This window comes from Synchiropus splendidus, chromosome 13 (genome assembly GCF_027744825.2).
Source record: "Synchiropus splendidus isolate RoL2022-P1 chromosome 13, RoL_Sspl_1.0, whole genome shotgun sequence".
Classification (NCBI taxonomy): domain Eukaryota; kingdom Metazoa; phylum Chordata; class Actinopteri; order Syngnathiformes; family Callionymidae; genus Synchiropus; species Synchiropus splendidus.
The window spans coordinates 14585639-14606716 of record NC_071346.1 but is presented as its reverse complement, the minus strand read 5'-3'; the positions used below and the strand labels follow the sequence as shown (position 1 = coordinate 14606716).

Below are 21078 nucleotides of genomic sequence, written 5' to 3'. Positions count from 1 at the left end.
GAAGGTTACTTTAGAGGATGTTCATATGAACCAGGTCGTCGGGTCCCCCGCCACCCGATAGCCACCTAGTCCTCTTTGCCCCCGACCCCTATGACTCCCTCTGCGTATGGTGGGTCCACAGGAGGGACGGCCCATGGGCAGAGGCCCGACCACCAGGCACTCGCATTCGAGCAACTAGCGGCTGAGATGAGTTTCCTCCGCAGGGTGGCTGGGCGCACCCTTAGAGATAGGGTGAGGAGTTCGGTCATCCAGAAGTAGCTCGGGGTGGAGCCGCTGCTCCTCCACATCCACACCAGTTGAGGTAGCTCGAGCATCTGTTCTGGATGCCACCTGGACGCCTCCCTGGGGAGGTGTTCCGGGCATGTCCTACCGGGAGGAGACCCCGGGGAAGACCCAGGACTCGCTGGAGAGATCATGTCTCAGGTCTGGCCTGGGAACGCCTCGGGATCCCCTGGGAGGAGCTGGAGGAGGTTTGTGCAGACCGGGAAGTTTGGGCTTCCTTGCTCCGAATGCTGCCTCCGCGTCCCGACCCCCGATAAGCGGCAGAAGAAGGTGGAGGTGAAGGTTTCTTTAGCTACGGATGTGATTTTTTTTCGTTGGAAAAAAGGATTAGACATCGAGTTGACCCTTTAATGTAAGTAGGAAAAATACTGACACAGAATCAGTCACATGACCAGTTTCTAGCAACCAGCCATTTCCCAAAAGATTTAACCGCCTGTGTGGTCCCCGCAAGATATTTAAGAAACATTTTATTTGCAGTTGCCGTTGATTCTAAACTGCTAGTAATGATGTAAAGTTTACTGTTTTTGTTTAGTAGTTTTCTTCTCTTCTCCCATATTTGTCATGGAAAGTAATGCCATATTATATTCATATGTTTTTTTCTTTTAGCAATATTGGTCAATATTTTTTTCCGTCATATTCAATGCTTTAAACAGAGCATATACTTTTTATATTACTTATAATCATAAAAGTCTTATCGCTCAATAAAAGAACGCATGCTTATAGCTCAGTTTTTTAATGTTTTTTTTTTTTTGTTTTTGTTTTAATATTTTTCCCCATATATTGAGATGATCGGGCAGAAAGCTTGCACAACATAATATTATTGAACTGAGAATGCGCTGAATGGTACACACTATTGCTTTTGAAATACCGGCAAAGCTTTGTTAAATAGGGAAAGAAAAATGGGTGTAAAATCACAATAATAACTGATAGAAAAACAACAATTTGATCACGCAAAGTTGCCGACAACAACAGTGTACAACCCCTTTGAAAATACAAATGCGGCCTGCACAGATGATACCAAGCATTAGTTTCTCTTTTGTTTGTGAGGAGATTTTGTTTTAACACCTAGAGATTATGAGTCAGTAGTGCTGACCAGAACCTTCTGGCCAAATGGTGATTCAGACTGCACCTCTGAAGGTTGCCAAGGTGTACCTTTCCTCCCACCATCATACCTTGTCAAACAGGATAGAGAATTCAGCAGCTCTTGAGGCAGACAAATATATGTGAAAGCATTTAGTCTGAGGGCTGAATAGCATGTAGACGGAGGGTCGCCCTTGCCACTTGGACTGCTCCAAATCTTTGCAGCTCACTTTTTCAGCGCCGAGGCTGAATGTCCTCATGAACACCTTGAGCGCCAGCTCTGGTCCCTGTGCGTGTCAAGACGATCAGCCTTCCTGCTCTGGCACTAAGGTCCATCCACCTCCCTCTCCATCCTGGATGGCTACAGTTACATGTAATATGTCTCACAGAAACCATTTCAGTTAAGAATGTACAGGACTCAAGCTGTTCAATGAGTTCATTTCAACTATTTGCTCTCATAACCCTTGCTGAAGAGCAGACTCTCCAGCCTGACCGGTGAAGTCATCGTGCTTCATTTCTCTTGGATCTGTTCCAAGTGTGCTCTACTTACTGTGGTTTCAACTTCAGCCGCAGGTGAGCAGAGTGGTATTGATGGTTCTTGCTGAGTTTTGGACACACAAAGTCCTCAAATTATCATCTTTCTCAACTTCTCTGTGCACAAATGAGTGCCGTCAAACTTCCGCCTTTTATCAGGGCCCATCAAACAAGTCGCTTTGGTCTGAGATGAGAACACCGATTTCATTAAAATACAGATAACTGGCCTATTTTTATCCATTGTTTTAAAAAACAATGAAAAAGAAGTCAAGTCAATTCTTCTTTTTGTCTGTCTTTTGTTCACAGAAATTTCAAAGAGCAGTTCATTCTGCCATGGTCGACACTATCATTGCTGCAAAATATGATTTATGACCTTATACAGCCATTAAAGCCTGAGAATGTTTTACAAAATTAAAGTTGAAATTATTTTCTTGGTTTTAGGGATCATATTTAACCAGAATTCTTGTTTTGCTTATGACAAATTCTGGGTTATTTTTAATTTTTGGGCCAATATTTTAACCTCCAATTCTTGGGTTAACACAACGTATGGTTTACTTTTCAGGGTGCCACATATGTTCTGGACGACAGAGGTGGGGACTAGAAATATCCCTTCCAATCTGATCTACTACATATACAACAAGATATAGTGTATACTAGCAAGTGTTTGGTAATGTTTATTGAACCATCTATTTTTATTATCTAAGTTTTGATAAGTTCAATGGCTGTCATATCATTATTGTCGATGGAGCCGAGCTGATGCTGGTTTGGTTGTTAATAAATAAATTTCAAGTTATTTAATTAATAATAAAATACAAAGTAAATATATTTATTAATTTCTGTGTTTAAATGAACCCAAACTAAGTTAAGAGAGCGTAGTTTGCTTTGAATCCTGAAGGTGTTTTTAACACACGTGTTTTCAGAGAGGACTAAGTTCTGTTTTAAAAGCTACTTCTGTTATTCTGCTACTAAATCTGATCTTGAGCACCTTATCTTGTGTTTTCCATTGTACACAAGGCTTGAAGTTAAAAACTTGGGATGACCCAAATCTGACATTACAAACGTGGTCTTGACATTTTGAATTGAATAAACCAGGCTCTGAAAGATATTAAATTGGATTAATATCCAATATTTTTTTGTTGTTTACCAAAAAAAAAGATTTTCCAATAATGTATTTTTGTGTTTTTGTTTAGTGCTCTCTTGAGCACTGTCTTTCATGAGGCCTTCACTACCATTTATTTTGCCTAGATGACTCTGTTTTCAGTCCGTCTTAATGTTGGATGCTGTATAAATGTAGTGCCTTTCTTCTCAACTAGCATTTGTTATTATAAATGATTACCGTTTCATATTGTTCTAACATTACAGGGAAGTAATCTTGTCGTGTCAGGAGCAGAGATATTATTAACATTTGACACACAGAGATAAGAAGAATTAAACCTGTCACATGTTCATATATCACGATACTTGTCAGATACAACTGCGTGCTGATTTACTCCTCAGGGATCAACACTTTTCACATCGCATTTATTCCTGTTGCCTCTTTTCCTCAAGTCTCTCTGATCAAAATAAAGCAAATGCGGGAATTTTCCACTGTTTTTTTGCAACATTGCTTCTGGCAGGTTTGCTCTTGCAGCAGCATCTTGCTCTGCGAGGCAATTTGTCTTCTTCAGAGTAAATATTGATGATGTACTAACACATATTTGAGCTAGGAAGTGGAGTCTGAACGCAGGGGAACACTGAGATCCATGTGGACGGCGTATAAAAATGTAGTCTGTGACTAAAACGGTGAAATTTTCACTCAAGTTGTGGAGTAAAGATTTGCAATCTGACTAGCAGAAAAGTAACTTTAAAGGCTGCTACGTGTTTTAAAAAGTTTTAAAAGGAGGAGACATTGGGAAGTTGGGATGCAAGTTGATATTGGCCCAGATCAGCTCATCAAAACATACATTGCGAATATGTTTCCACTGGTTTTAACCTTGGTGTCAAGTGGGTAAATATTTATTCAGCTCATGAATGAGCTCTCTTTAATAAGGTGACAGGAAGACGGCTTGAATTGTGGACTTCACGAAATTGACAGGAAGTGAGCCGGGCTCTAGTGAGTAGATTTTCCTTTTCGCAAAGCTGTCGATCAGGTTCAGTTCTTCAAGGCTGCTATGCAAATTGCTGTGAAAAGGAGGGTTACATTTTCGTACGTAAAGGGAGCGTAAAATGGGTCTTCGGCAGAAGCCGCGGCTCTGCAGCCACTCGATTCACCTGGTCACACAAAGAATGCAAATCGCATGATGGTCGATTCACTATTGGCATTTGAAGACAATAATTATCCAGCTTTGCAAAATAGCGTGTCCATTATTGGATGACCTCTAGATTTGTTGTGTTACACAGTTTATGTGGGGGAGCTGCATGAAGACAATGGACGGTGAGACAGTGCTGACCATGACAAAAACACTGCCAGGCCTCATATGCATGATCTGTATTTGCTGCAGTGCAGGGTGCATGGTGGAAACACAAAAAAATCAAGAGGATGGGCTACTGTCAGGAGTCTGGGCTACTGTCCAGCAAGACAGGTGGATGGGTCGTCCCGGATACTCCTCACCTGTAAGATGGGGCAATTGGTTTGGATTATGCTGGGCACCAAATTGAAGGCCTTGGAGAATGGAACAATGAAAAGTATCAGTTTGGTGCTCAGCACACTGTGTGGAGCGACACGCTCTATCCTACGCAGTAAGATGACCAATGTTGTTGTTTCTTGAGATCTGTGAATGAATACAGGAGCTGTGCTGTCCACTGATCATTTCCTTGCGGCAAGATGGAGGCGGCAACCAAAGGGCATCAGAGGCTACCTGGCAGACTGGTCTGGCACAAAGTATAATGACTATCTGTGGAGAATTTTGATACATTCTTTGACTCCCACCAACAACTAACACAGTTAGTATTTGTCGCAACATTAAAGAACTCTATGTCCAGTGTCGGTCTCTTGTCTGCATTGTTGGTATTAACTCTGTTCATGACAGTATTATAGATGCACAGGGTCACGACTTGTGATGTCTGTGCTTTTTATACATTGTATGGTTCTGTTTCCTTGTCAGGCCCAGACCCTCAATTCACAGAGGAAATGTTGTGACCTTAACTGAGGCCAGCTGCTAGGTCAACATGGATCTGAGTGTAGGTGCTATGTCCTGTTTTCACATGCGAGAAGTATCTTTGGGTCTGGTTCATTAGTGAGGAGCAGACTGGCTGAGCATATGCTGTCATGAGGACGATCGACTGATCTGCCATCGTGAAGAAGGAGATTTGCCAAACGGCACAATTCTTCTTTGCTGGTCCATAGTGTTGGTCCAATGTTTCTTCCCTCCATTTTGGACATAGTCTTTGTGTAGTGAGGGTGACATCACCCAATTCTGGAGACAGTCTGGGCCTCTTTCCTTTACCTCTAGTAGATATTACATGAATGAATACATTTTGCAAATGGCCGCGACGACCCGGGGAGGAAAATCGAAATGCAATGCGGGGCTAAAAAGTTTGAAGAAGTGCAGTGCTGAACTTACTGTATATGAGAAGTTGGATGTATAAGCGCTCTGCTGGCTCACCCCAGATTGGAGCAAATTTAATCAAATCTCTAACTTACTTATAGTTTTGGGGCGCGGAGGTGCACTGAAACCCCTTCAAACCAGCTGTCGCTGAATTCCCCTCAGCGCTCTGTGCAGGATGGAGTGCTATTACAATTTCCAATTTGCATGGTCATTAACGTAGCCCGGCCTTTTTCAAGGTGAAGTGTTTGACTTTGCTTTTTTTTTTCTTCTTTCCTTCCCCACACTTTCTCCTTCTACCGACAAGCCTTCCGACAGTTATCGTTCACCCCCCGCCGTGCCGGTGCATCCGTGTGTGTGCGTTCCCCCCATTTAGAAAAATGCTCATTCTCATTTCTTTCTCCGCAAATGTGCTTTGCTGTTGCCATGCAACAATGCCTTCCCGTGGCTAATGACACCCGCCGTCCTCCCCTTGCTTTTTTTTTTACCCTTTTAATGCCCCTAACTCGCAGTGTCACAATTTACCACTCCACTTTTTAGGTCACAGTTGCAATTTGATTCACGTAGGTGCAGAAATAATAAGATATAATCCCGACACACTGTGTGTGTCCCTCTCTCTCTCTCTCCCTCTGGTCAGAGTGTTGTTGCCTCTCGCCGCATGTGAAGACGCAGACCGCTCTGCTGCTCTCCCGTCCCGCTAGGAACTGATCCAATAAAGCTCAACAACGGCTGTGATCAATACAGCACGTCCCACCGCCAAGCACCCACCCGCCCCAACACACACCTATTAGTTAGGGAATAATTGATTGGCCTTCTGCTCATTATTCCTTTGATTTGGTACTTTCATTAAATAGGGAGCGTGCAGCGTGGGCTCCCACTTGTCTGCCCGTGCCATCTGCAGCTGCTCGGAGGTGAATAGAAGCCTCACGAGTTTGTGCGGGAGCATGTGTTGTGGATATTGAGATTAAGAAGATCCCGGCTCAAAGCAGCGATGCTCCTGGAATTGACAGATGAGCCCGACTACAAAGGCAAAATAAAGTGTGCAAGGTTTCCCTACACTTTTTCTTCGCAATGTCTCCGCTTAAATTCTTCATCTCCTGAAGGCATAGAGAGGATAATCTCCTTGTTTTGTCTTGGCAGGCTGTCTCTATGAAGACAAACTTCATTTTAACCACTTCTTTTTTTTTTACATCCCGTCCCTGTCTGTCCTTCTATCTTGCTGTCCTGTTTCCTCTTATGTTCTGCTTGTAACCTGCGGCCCGTTTTTTTTTTCTCCCCACAGCTTCACACCGACATGGACAGGAATGATGGTCGCACTAAATATGTCCTGCGAGGCGAAGGGGCGGGCTCGGTCTTTGTGATAGATGAGAAGACTGGCAACATCCACGTCACCAAGCCACTGGACCGCGAAGAGAAGGACGAGTATCGCCTCATCGCCACGGCGACGGACAGACAGACGGACCGGGCCCTTGAGCCATCGTCACAGTTCATAATTCGGGTGCAGGACATTAATGACAACCCACCCGTTTTCGATGAAGGTCCCTACAGCGCCACCGTGCCGGAGATGGCAAACATAGGTATGTTGACACGCCAACAACTTACATTCCACATACTGTATAGATTTAAAAAAAAAAAAAATTAAAAAGTCTTGTCATACCGGGTGCAACTAGTACTTGTACTGTATAATAAGAAAAAATGTGATTATCACAACCACACTAGTTTTGTCATCACATTTTGTTAGTATGACCTTCTTATACTTAAACCTTCTGGTGCTGAAATTTTTCTATCAAAGTTTACACACAAAATTCTCATTTAATCTGCACAGTTTGGTATTTCAGGAGGAAAAGTGCTCTCAGCTAATGTCAAAACTGGAACTACCACAGGAGTGGGGGGAAGTGTGGCAAGAGTGTCGAGGGAAACTTCAAAGTGTATCGGCAGGGAACATGAAAGAAGGACATGGAGACTTGGTGGAGGAGTGATGAGGTTCAGGAGAGTATCAGGGAGAAGGAAAGAAGCAAGGAAATCGGGGTATTAGCTGGGAGATGAGGAGCTTGTGGTGTAGACGTCAGGCAAAGAGTGAAGTTGCCGAAGCAGTGGCTGTATGAGAGACTGGTCATCAGTTGGGTTTATCAAGGATCATGGAAAGAGTAGAAAGGAGTACTTCAGTGAACTAGAAGAGAAAGAGGGAGGAGTAAAAATAAAGTGGCTGAAAGATCAGGTTGTTGAGGGAATTAGAAAGGTGAAAGTGAGGGCAGCTCTTAGTACGATCAAGTGTAGGGAGGCAGTTGCCCCAGAGAGAGTTAAAGAGTGCAAGCATTGAACTTTCTGACCGCCGGACAATGATATCTTAAGGCAGAGAGGATGCCTAACAAGGGGAGGCAAAGGGTTCTGGTGCCGAATTTTAAGGACAAATGGGATTCTCTGAACTGGAGCAACTATAGATGGATCCAGTTGAACACTCAAAAACAAGAGTGTCAGAGGGACGGTAGATATAGAAAAGTTTAGAGACAAAGTTGGGGAGGTCATTGATTGTCAGAAGTGGAAGTACTGAATCCAGAGAGAACCATTTAGGGTCATGCAAGTGAAAAAGAAGGACATGAAAATGTTTGTATTCAGTGCAAAGCATTTTTTGGTACATTTGGGTCATTAAATATCTTTATTTTTTTATTTTTCTTATTCATTTTAATGGAAGTGAATATGAGGATTAATGTGTTTTTGAAAAAACAAAATTTGCTGTATTTACGGCAAGAATACTAATGTTGAGAAACACAGTAAATAGATTGTAAAAAAAAATAGAAATAAACATTTTTTTAAATCAATTTTTATATTAGACATATTGAATCATTCATTTCATTGACTGTACACAGTGAAAGGAACCGGAACTATAATGGACCTTCCTGGTGGCTCTGCTAAATGCTAACAACAGCTGCTGTTGAACAAGTTCTACTGAAAAGAGATTCTTGTTTATTACGAAATGAAAGGGAAAAAAAAAAGAAACATAGAAAACCAATCAGTTACTTGTGAGTATTTCTGTCGTAAGTCAGCAAACAAACCCCATATAGAATCAAATTTTACATAATAAACAATAAAATCTAAGGTACTAACTTGTCCTTGAATCCCATCTTACAACATAAATCTCAATTTCAATTAGATGTGCTTCACAGGCAGCGGTGCACATCTCCTCGCCTCTATACGATACTGACAAGGTAATCTTAAATCATATCATATCATGAATCATCAAAGTGAGCCCTGTGAGAGCAGCACAATGTCAAAGTCCTTGCAGGCATTAAACCAGAGATGTAAAACACAGCAGGTTTGCAAAAAATAAAATAAAATAAGAAAGTATTTCTGCTTGACTGCTGCAAACTTTTTAGGCTGAATCAGCTTTTTTGTCTTGTACTTAAGTCCATTAAGATGGAATTTTATTATAATTTATGTGTTTAATATAGTTATTTTTTTCTATCATCCATCTGACAAATGTTGCTTCAAATGTTGGAATTCAGTACACACTATATTTACATACCAATGACATGCTGCCAACCTTATTGGAACAATATCTGACTTAAGTTGGGATCTCATTGCGGAATACCTACATGTCGTGTGCGACACGTGACTGTCTCTGGCCTGTGCCAGAGCTCATTCCATTGAAAATTTCCATTCAAAAATTCAGGAACGAAAACATCTCTTCAATGCACATTTACCAGATAGCAGAAGGAGCGGGAGACAACCAATATGGTTCATGGATGTGATAAAGGAGCCCACGAAGAGGTGCACCTAGGAAGCATGATCGAGGTCGGTTAAAGTTTGAAGAGGCTGAGTTGCTGTGGCAACTCCTCATGGGTAATTCTGAAAGAAGATCATCAACAAAAACAGTCAAACTAGCAGAGCTTCAATATTTTAAATCAGAGGGGGGAAAAGAAAATCTAACATTTGCAGTGTAAAAAAAAATGACAATCTCCTGAGAGAAAATTCATATTAGAAGAAACTTAGCAAGAAAAAATATAGATGAATGTAGAATATGTAAATAAATGTCTCAATAATTGTAAGGCAAAATGTCAAAATATGACTTTTTCCCTAAGCACAATATATAGGTTTGTTTATATTATATACACTATATATTGATACATAAGTAGTAAGTAGTAATTCGGATAATTTCAGGTAACATGAGTTTCTTTGAAAAAAGACAGAAATAGAAATAGAAATTCCAGAAACACAACAGACATTCCAAAAACAGAAGTAGGAATTGTCTCTGTGCCTCTGACAAGTTTCTTCTATTAGTTTTATGTATGTATCGGTATCTGTCCTGTAGTTTACAACAGACACAAAATGTGCGATTCATTTACCATATATATATATGAATTTCCTGTAGTCTTTTCTCAGTGCTGTTGCATTTGAAAAGTGAACAGTGAATGTCCAGATTTTTGGCCGGAGAGTGGTCCTGCAGTAAGGATGGCATCGACGTTTGCGTTCACAGCGAGGGTGCCTCTGTGGGGCTGCTGGACTGGCCAGGACATGCAGCAGTCTGATCCGACTGGCACAGGATCAGCCTGCTGGCAAGAGCGCGACCGGCTGGAGGGAGCTGGCATTTCTAACTGCTGCCATGGACATCACATTGTCTCATAAAAGTAAATGTCAGTGGAAAAATGCCATCCTGAGACCAAGACTCGCACTAAATCTTGGGTTTAATGATCCCAAACCATCCCAAAACGATCATCCGGTTGAACCCTCAAACAGTATATTTGAGCTTGTTTAAGATAAACAGTGCTGTTTAAGGAGTTCGGGCCGAAGTTTTATGAGTATACTACTCTCCTGTCTTGTAGGGAGCATTAAACCTCGCCCATAAACCTGTTGCAATATGTGACATTAGATGCTTGTCTGCCAACAGACAGCAGTCAGCGTTTACAGACCTCATGAAAGAGTTATGGTTTACTTTAATCCTCAGTTCAGAGAGGGGCGCACTTGGGTTTACAATTGTTTAGTGTGGTGGCAGAACAATATTGGGGAACCAGCAGTGTTTTGTTTCCATAATATAACTGCAGAAGAACACGGCAGGGTGACAATTCAGTCTTCAAACTTCAGCTAAGCCTTGTATGTATTTGTTTGTTCCCTGTGTCACTGTGATTCAAATCTTCCTCTGCTCCTGAGAACTCCAGTTTCAGCACAAAAGAGTCACGGTCGCTTAACATCCATCTTTAGTCAGATGATCCCTCCGTTCTTAATATTCATTTGGTACAACAGAAAACAGCACCTGGGGGGCAAATGCTGAACAAGCCGCACCACAAATAAATCTTCATTTTGTCCCTGTTGCTCTGGAGTCTCATTCACTCCGACGCTATCAGCCAGACAAGTAACCATCATCACCTGTCACATCCTCTCCTTCCTCCTTTTCATCTCGACTCCACTCAGCTGTGTTTGGGCCGGGGAAGTGATGAAATTTAATACTAATCGCTGGGATAGAAACTTATCTTGATATATCGTGTGAGAGGGCTCACAGTGGAGGTGCGGCTGCAAGGGTTGACTCGATATCCGCTGTCAGACTCAAGAGATGGATGGCTCTTTTAAATTCTTTCGGAACATCTTTCTATGTCACCACAAATGATGAATATATCAAGCTTTTATGTCAGAATTTTACAATGTCGATGTAGCCATTCCTCTGCCCGACCCAAGAATATTTCTTTTGTCTACTCATGATGCAGTGCCATTAACCTCTCAATATTTGGAAACAATGTGGGCCTCAGAACATGAGCAAAAGTTCAGATTTCCATCCTCGGAAATATTTGGATATTGAGTACCGTTTTTTTTTTTTTGCGAGAGTAAAATTCCTAATTGGGGAGCCATACACAGGGGAGCAATCGAAGTATTGATCAAACACATGAATACGAAGTGGAAACATCACAGAGGTGGTCTTGAATGTGTTGGTTTTAGCGTGTTTTTAGTGGAAGAATCCCGGAAACATCATCATATAATGACTGAAGTCCGTTGCTGGCGGAACTCAAGTTGCGGATTCCAGCCGGACATATGAGCAGTTTGGAGACAGGTTTACTTCTCATGACTAAAAACCACTGCCACTGAGAGCCTCACTTTCATGAGCCCCGAAAACTCTCAATGCTCTACCTACCTACAAGGTCGGTACCTACAAATCTGACTGGTACTGATCAGTCTCAATGTCCTCTGCTGACTACCAGGAGTGAGTTTTCTTTTGATGTGCTCACTTATTCGTTTATTGATTTAATTTATTTAAATATCTGCAAGAAACAGATTCAGTTCAATGTTCAACATCACTGTTGCTCAGAAATGTGTTCTTCATGTTTCATCATGTGTGAACTTCAGCACTACACACGTCTGATTTGGTTTTTAAGCCTTTTTTTATCTGACACAATAATACAATAAATTTGAATGAATTTTCCCCCGAATTTTCAGGTTAGACTAAATAAGATTTTATTTATATTTATATTATATTTATTTATATATTTTCAGACAGTATTTAATGAATCAGACTCTTTTTACATCACCCCTTAATATGTTATGTATTATATTTTAATTTTAAATTAAATATATTTTCTGTTTTTATGGTTGGTTCAGGTTGACCATCACATGGTTTCCAATTGTCGTGCAAAATTTTCCATTTTCATTCCTTGTTCCGTTACCCAGTCAGCTGACTGTAAGAAGAAGCTGCCTTCTAGGAAGATTTGTAAAAAACAAAAAACATGGATGCGGTGTGCAACGGACAGCGGACTAAAGTGTGACCGCGCTTTAATGCAGAAAAAAAAATAAAATAGTCATGCAAGTTCCTCTGTTCAAGTTCCCATTCCTATTCCTATACAAGTGGACAGCATGGAAATTCAAAGTGAAGAATTGAGAGACTATTTCAGCCGGAGAACCTTAGTTTCTTAAAAGAACTGCTCAAATTCAAAAGAAGCCCAACAAAAAAATTCAGAATCCTTTGCACTTGCACCGTTCCATCTCCTGCTCATCCATCCTGTGGTGCATCTTTGACATGAATAGTTTCGACAGACTGAGGGTGTGGGCTTTTATGCAGACAAAAAACCATGTGTTGCAGCAATTAACACCTTGGTACTGTAATTCCCCACGTCCAACAGACGCCTGAGGTGATCTGTGAATGATCACACTCAATAAATAGAGACGTCATTAGCCAGACACGTAGATTAACCTGCTTGTGTCTGATCAACCAGAGTGTTGCGATGCTCCTCCATGTGAAGTGTGCACAACAATTCCATTCATCCACGGTGTTGAAAGCCTCTTTTGTGCATTGAAGTTCAAAGAGAGTGGGCTCAGCAATTGCAGCGGTTTTAATGATAAACATTTTATTGCTGTTGAGAAATTTAACAAATACATATATAGCTGCCGACTTGTTACGACTTGCTGGCTGGATAGTGACTTGTCTTAGTTGTGAAATTGATGTTGACTTGTTGACATTTAAATAACAAAATATTGTTTATTTTGCATCAGTTTGACAATAGCACAATGAATCACAAGTTTTTATATAACCTTATTTAAACTAAAGCTCTTTTAATGTCTTGAAAATATTTGTATAAGAATTTCAATATTCAATATACACAGTGGTACCGGAATTCGAACAAATCGGAGTTTGAACAAAAATTTAGAGATTTTATTTGCTTCGGATGTCGAACGAAAATCCAGAACTCGAACGCCCCCGAAAAAAAGCCCGAAAAAAATAACGTGTGCGACCCATCAGCTGACCCACGACGCACTTTATTATTGTGTATAACGCAGCCTCTGTATGCAGACGTGTCCCGTTAGCTACATTTACTGACTGTTTCTTCTTCATATTGAGGTGTAAAACCTTTCCTGTCTCCACACTGGACCGTGGTAGAGTGTCACAGGGGAGGAGCTCGCTCTCCACACCTCCGAGGCTGGAGCGCTCACTCCAGGGTTTGATGTCCTGTTGTGGGATGGAGCTGGGACAGGGATGAGGCGAGTCTCGGACAGAGCGTTACTTGGTTTTTATATATATATATATATATATATATATATCTGGGGTGATGCATCGGCGTGTCCATCGCTTGAAGACATAGATCAGGGTGAGTTTGTTGAGGACGTCCAGTTTCTAAAAGTGTTCCACAGTGAAGGACGTTGAAACAGCAGTTGTACTCTTAAATGTAGGACACCTACACACACACTCGAACACACACACTCGAACACACACACGTTTCTACGCTTCACCTGCTACCATCAGCTCCCTGCAACGCTCCGAGATGGTCACATTCACCGCAGACCTTTAATTCATCTCCAGACAGCTCTTCTTGCCATGAAATTGCATCTCGGTTTCTGCTTTCTCTGATCAGATTTCACGGCTGGATCTGCTAGATGAACACGCACACACATGCTCGCACATCCCTCCACCCCCAAAATGACTCTCAAATACAACCATTCAGTTAAAATGCAATTCAGGGGGAGATGGTAATGTTTTAGATTTATGCTTTCGTTTTAATAAAACTGTCACCACAACTTATTTAAGGATCTATGAGCCTCCTTTTTTGTTGATTAAACACTCTGCGTTTCACAGCGGTGAGACTGATTGAGTGCAACATTTAAGTCATTTAAGAGATGTACATCTTGTAATAATAAACTGCTCATAAAATATAAATTATGGAAGCCATCATAACATTTTCTTCGTGTGTATGAGATGCTGCAACTTGTAAAATGATGCCGTGATTGATGCTAATAGAGGACAAAGCGGTGAAGCTACAGGCACCTCATTCATTTTCCTCCCTGTCTTTCCTCCCCCTTTACAAACACACAGCCCGCTCTGGATCTCTTTCTGTCGCTTTATTCCAAAATACTGTATATTTTTCATTTGAACTTTACAAGAGCGCATGTGCTCAAGCAGACACATGGACAACCGACATGAAGACACACACTCTCAGACACATCTGGTAGCTGAAAGAGGACAGGAGAGTCATGTCCTACTGGCACAAGGGACATGCAAACAATTCACTTCCTCACTTCCTACTGATCTTGGGTCGCGATGTTGATGTCTGAAGGCCCTTTTATGCTCAACGTTACGCAAGGATCCAGATACGGACGCAGTCTTCTGCCTGTGCTCTGCGTCCACTTTGGTCATATTTCTACACGTTTCCACAAAGCCTACGGATACGGACCACAGTCGCCATGCTTGTTTTGGAGTTTGTCATAAACTTTTGACACCACCAGGTATTGTTTATGTTTCAAAGCTAAATGCAATTCAAAGTCTTCAAATGGTTATTCATTTCGACATTTTCCAGAAGTACTTCTACTTTTGTGACTCATTTCCTTTATGAGCGACCAAAACAGAAATAGGTAAAGAAGTCAAAATAAACCCAATAAAAGAGCAGAATTGGACAGTATCAGTCACATAGACATTGTCGGCTGAAATGACAGGAAAGAAATACAAACAATGTATTTATATAAAATATTATTCCAGGTATAAAAAAAATGAAATTTGGTCAAGATGGAAGCTGAAATCCACACTTGGAAGTTAAAAATCTCTGGCAGCCTAAGCCCCACTTCCTTGTCAGTCCTGCCCTTGGTTGTTCAGAGAAGAACATAGGTTGGATGAGACAGATTCAATCGCTGTTTATTTCAAATGCTACATACCAAACAATCCTACTCACAGCTGTCGAAAATTTGAAATCTGATCAGTCTCTATTCAGTATATGTTCCTCACTGTCATCACAATAGTGAGTGTAACTGTGGGCTGCATTGTTTTTTCAGCGTCTCTCTGAATGTGCCGTTCTTTCGCTTTGACAAGTTCTGCCTTCTGAAAACACCATGTAATTATCTTCTTTTAAGGGTTGTGTGTTTTCAGCAAACGTTTCCTGCTGACTGCCAACCTGTATTGAGCCATCTGCTTATGCTTGCACCTCCTCACACAGTACAATTTGACTGTCTAAAGCAGACCTGGGCAAAGTGCGGCCGGGGGGCCATATGCGGCCCTTTTCTTGTGTTTTTGCGGCCCTCATGAGGTCGGACTAAAACTATACAACTGATAAGTAGTAATTTTGTCTTGTTTCTTTCTTAGCATTACTATTTCAAGAATGATTATAACATGTTCAGGACTTAAATTTCTTTTCATCTGCCATTTTAGTGAGTATTTTTTGTTCCTCAAAATACATGAAAAGAAAATTGAAAATATATATATTCTAATTTCCTTTTAATATTTCATAGATATTTTTGCTCTAGTTTCATTATTTATATTCAACTTAAATTGCATAATTGCCTAATAAATGCAATATTTTTATAGGTTTCATGCCATATTTGCACTTAATATCTTTGCTTCCATTGAATGGTTCGTTCTTTGTTACGTAAGATTTTTTTTGTCCCGTCATGTTTCTTAGTCATCGCCGCCTTCCTTTTGGCATGATGGCCCCTCACTACTGTCTTATAATGTGGCCCTTTAGGAAATTTAACTGCCCACCTCTGGTCTAAAGCATACATCCCACAGTAACAAGTGGATTGGGGCTTGCACCTGGTATAATGTGGCCATTTCCTCCTAACCTTTTTTTGAAAGACAGAGGAAGATGAGTAGCACTGGCTTGTGAAAGCCTAGTGATCACTACTTCCTTTGCCTTTCACTGTTGTCCTGTAGTATTTTTGTGCGCAGTGAAGCTTATTGAAACTGATAAGATACTGTATATCCCATGTTGGGCTTGATCCAGAGGTGGAAAGATCTCAGTGCACCTGGATTCATGTGGCAATTGTATTAAAACTGTTAGGGACGGATGGTTGTATTTGTCGCCTCACAACAGTAAAATACAGTGATATTGTAGTTGTACGTCTGCTTGTGCGTACATGAAAGAAAGACAATTGTTTGAATGCTGTCACCGTCAGGGACACTGGAGAAGTTAGTCAAGTCCCATTGCAATTGCGAACAACAGATGCATTGAAAATTGGTCCGACTGCGTGGGTTGTTACAAAGCAGTTAAATAATAAGAGGTGTCACAGTTATGAATGGAATAGCTTATCATGCTGTAGATAGGACAAGAAAAAGATCTTGTTGAGAATAAGCAAACACTTGGAGGAGACAACAACACTCATGGATTTCCTTCCACTTAGTTTGGGGACACATGGGGCAACAGCACAGAAGCATGAGGTTTGAACAGAAACCTCATGCAGAGATGCTGTAAATTCATCTTTTATTTATCTCTTATACATCAACTAGCATTGCCATCTATAAACTAGAAGATCATCTTCAGTTTAGATTGACAATTGAAAGTCTTTTTTACCACTCCTATCTGTAAAATATTCAAGGTACATTACATTTTAATTCAATTTATCCACCATATCTGTAAAGTAACTGCTCTCTTTGCTGCATCACACAGATTTAGCTCTGCCATCATGACATTTGAGAGGTGGCTTTAGAGCATCAGGTCGCGTACACCTGACCAACGCTATTCCCACTTGCTGCTGAAAACAAACACCCACCACGAAAAGTAGAAGTAAAACAAAAGTCTACCTGGCTAAATCTCCTAAAAGAACCAACACAGAAGTTCCCCCGACAATTCAATGACCTGTTGTGTGTGATGTGTATGATGTGTGACTGGCAGCAGCCTCACCTACTGGACAACTCTACTGACCATAAATATATAAATAAATAAAAAAAAATGTTAAAGGGGCGCAACCGCAGAATAGCGTTTTTGTCCTGTAAAAATCAATTGTCACATACAGTACTAATGAAGTCGGCGAGGTATCATGAAACAGTATCGCCGTGTCGTCCTTATTTTCATCGGCCACTAGATGGTGCTCTTTATTTAGAAATGATGTGACGTTTCCGTTGAATTAGTTTTTCAAGACAGCGCGATCTGCTGGCCTCTGAAAATATAGACACTGTTTCATGGCTAAATAGTTTCTGCTGGGAGTTCAAGATGTGTTTACTGGGTGTGGTACATCATCACCTCCACAATCTTTTGCGGTATTTGTGACAAGCCTCTTGAAAGGATTGTGTAGTCGTATTACCTTTCATCGCCTTTCTTTCACATGTCTGTGTATGTCAAGGTGATGTCTTGTTACTCTCTAGCTAACACTTAAACAAGAAAGACCTCAATAGGTCTCCTTTAACACGTTTCAATAGAAGTCTCTATCATTGTTTATCCATATATTACTACAGTACTTCCCCACTCAACAGGAGGAGGCATGAGATCTAATGGCTCTCTTGCCTCGTGTTATCCTTTATTCCCCAAAACAAACACTGCACTCTGTGTTGTTAATTTGCCTTCACCTTCAAAGAGCCATTCATTCATTATGCACACTGTATCCGATGCTCATCTTGTTGGCCGTGCAGCAGGGGACAACTAAACTGTAGTCTTTGTGCAAATGCACCCAACACACCAACTTGTTTTGGAATGGAACAAGTCTATACAAGTTTTAAAAGTCATTTTTTTCCAACTTATGGACATTCATGGGGCGAATCTGGGTCCTTTCTGTGTGGCGTTTGTATGTTCCCCTGGTGATTTCATGGGTTTCCTCTGGGCTCTCAGGTTTCCTCCCATTTTCAAAAGGCAGGGAAAGGTTAGTCTCCTGTCAGTGTGTGTATGGGTGACTTAGTTCAAAGTGCTTTGGGTGATGGATAAGTACAGAAAGTGGTGCATAAATCTATATGAGTATATATGAATTCTAATAAATCAGGTAGTGAATCAAATAAGATATCCAGTCAACATTTTTAAATTTCATGAGCAATAGTTGTCGGATTAGCTCAGGATTTATTACGGAAGAATAAAGATATGTTTTTGAATGTTTATTACTTCTTATTGGCTGAGATTTGTGTACAGCAAGGCATGCAGAGCTTTTGTGTTTTGCCAGAGCATCGCTTGTATATGAATATTTCTGAGAAATATAAATTCGGCTTTGAAATGTCAGGCTGTAACCTTGAGAGATGGACATCAGTTTCATTTTTCTTTTTCTTGGATCTTTTCTTTGAATTCCGAAAAGACCGTAACACTGTTTTGGCCCCAACACTATTATTATTATTGTTATTTTTAATACCTTTTATTGCTGTTTATTTATGCTATATGCTGGATATGATAAGTGCTCGATGCTTGAAATTCTGTTCTGTTCTGTTCAGTTCTGATTCTGCCTCGTGTGGTGGTGTTCTGCAGATGTGTGGGAATATACAATCCAGAGCTGTTAGCAGCTCATGTGGCTGATCATCTCTGGATTGTTTCTGGCACAGCTGGCGGTTGCCTGTGGACATCTACTTCATAGTCACAGTTTGGTAGACACTTTTTTTTGTTGTGACATGCAATGCAGTCCAGTTATTGTCACAGGCATGAATGGATGTCCAGATTCACATTCACATTATAGCTCAGCTCAGTTAAATGTAGTGTGGTATAATGCTGTATAGAAATATACAAAGCAGTTTATGTGAAACAAGTGCAAGAACTCCATCTGTTGGTAAATTTTTGGAGCTATATTGTTTAAATGACCGAAGTCCAGCATCAACCACAGCAGGAGCAGGTTTAAATAACCAATGACACACTAGTTTCACCACAGTTAAGCCCTTGCATGTCCTTCGATTTTAGTGGTATAACAGCGCGAAATCTGTGTCTTCAGCTAGTGATGTATCGATGAGGTTTCATGAAACAGTGCCCTGATATTCAGAAGCCACTAGATGGCACTGTCTGCTGTAAAATGTTTGGACTTCAACAACTAATTCAATGAAACCTGACATCATTTCTAAACCAAGAGCGCCATCAAATGGCCACTGAAATTAGGAGAGCAGTTTCAGTTTCATCAACCCTGCAATACTGTTTCATGATACTTTATCTACAACCTCTGAGTAATGAGTCCAAGCACCTCCATCTTCACGAGCAGGACGTGTTAGCATCACCTATGTGAAGCCATTTGACTCAAGTTCCTCTTTGATATGAGTTTGATAACGAAAATGTCATAGTAATATTGAATGAATATTATGGTCTGTTGAGCATGTTACTGAACTTAGCCAAGATTCCTTCATGAGACCTGCCGAACTGATATTTTTTTGCCATCCCACAGTTGATATTCAAAAGCAGTCATTGGCCACAAGAGGCCTGGATTTTGAGACAGGATGTCTCGATTTTGTATTTGGCCTGAGCACCAAAGGCACGAGCCCACTAGAGTGCTGGGGTGCAGGACCCTTTGAAATTTGCATTTTGAAAGGCACATTTTGCCAACAGTGTGAGGCTTCATCCATGTCACGTCGACCAACGAAATACAAGTCTTGTGACCAGTATGGTAACATATATGGCCCCTGCCTTCACAAAGCTGAGAGAGAAAAAAAAAGGTTGCTGGAAGGCGCCTTCTTTTACTAAGTCACCACAACCAAACTAACATCCACTGTCTCGGCTGCGGTAAATGCGTTTCACAGTCATTGGCATCACAAACTGCGGTTGAAGGCTCCATTATCATAAAAGCCGGTGTAAGCACAAATGCACACACAAACCCCGGGCCAGATGTCGACAATCTTGCGTCTGCACAAAAAACCTGTGCTGCGAAGAAACTGGGGTTTATTTTGGCTGAAGGCCGACGGAGAGCTGGTGAAAAATAACTGGGAGGTAGGGATTTATTATTGCCAAATCATTACTTTGTGAAACACTTTCTCAAGTGTCTAAATTGCGCGCTACGCAGGTATTATCTGCGGATTCCAAATTGGCGCTCTGGAGTTTGGGTCACGCTGTGTGGCAACAGCGGCGCCATTGTCCCAGCAAATAACAAGAAAATCACTCTAATTTTCATTCTCTCTCTGGTTATTTTTGCTGAGACAACACAGGAAAACAACTCATCTCCTCTTTGTCGTTGCCACCAGCTTTTCAATTTCACACTGGGTCAGACTGTGTTTCTTTTTTTCCCTTCTGCTTACAGAATAAATGAGGTATATAAGCTAATAAGGAGTGTATCAACCCTATACACAACCTTGTGGGAGTGAGTTAGCCTCGCGCTCTGGCAATTACACAATGGAGCGGCGGATGAACAGAGAAAGATCTGCATTTTCCTGCTGCTGCTGCCCTCCTACTTCAGTCAAACTGCAGAAACGCATGAAGGTCGGACGCTACAGAAGCTTGGTGGGACTAACACCATTTCTTTCGCTTAGATCTTTAAATTCCTTGGAATCATAGCACAGAACAATCCAAGAAGTGGGGACACTGAGAGCATTTTTATCAGAGTACTGAAAGAAGTATCTAGTTCTGGAGCGAAGCAAGATCAGAATAATGTAGAATGAGTCATGTTTTGCATAGTTTTCAGAAGTAATATTGAAAATTAAATTAGCATATTTTAACATTCGCTTTTAACCTTTACATCTGCATAAAGATACAGTGACTCAGGGACATTTGTCACCACAGTAAAGTTATTTTCATAAAATACCTTTTTCTTTTGGTGTGTTTCTCCTCCACTCTATCTTCTACGTCATTTTCATGGATGACTCTACTGGTAATAAAGTGAACCACTGCTTAGCAAAATGAACATTGTATTTAATGTCCCATTAACTTGCCGACTGCCATTGTTGGTCTGATCCCCTTCCGTAAATGTATGTTTATGCATTCATCACTATCATAAATGACAGCGTCAGCAGTGTTTGTGTGAGATCAATCCACGACTCTTTATCTTTGGATGTGAGGATATGATCTTGTCTTTTTTAACATTCTGTTCACAGCAGAATCAGAAC

General features: G+C 41.0%; 1 protein-coding gene across 1 annotated transcript in view; it reads left to right on the top strand.

The window, feature by feature from the left end:
• The window catches only part of LOC128769343 (uncharacterized), a 269837-nt gene that overhangs the window by 132610 nt on the left and 116149 nt on the right, over window positions 1-21078 (top strand). The window contains exon 5 of the mRNA XM_053882992.1: window positions 6703-6997. Coding sequence (XP_053738967.1) covers window positions 6703-6997 — 295 coding nt within the window. The remainder of the gene's footprint in view (window positions 1-6702; window positions 6998-21078) is intronic.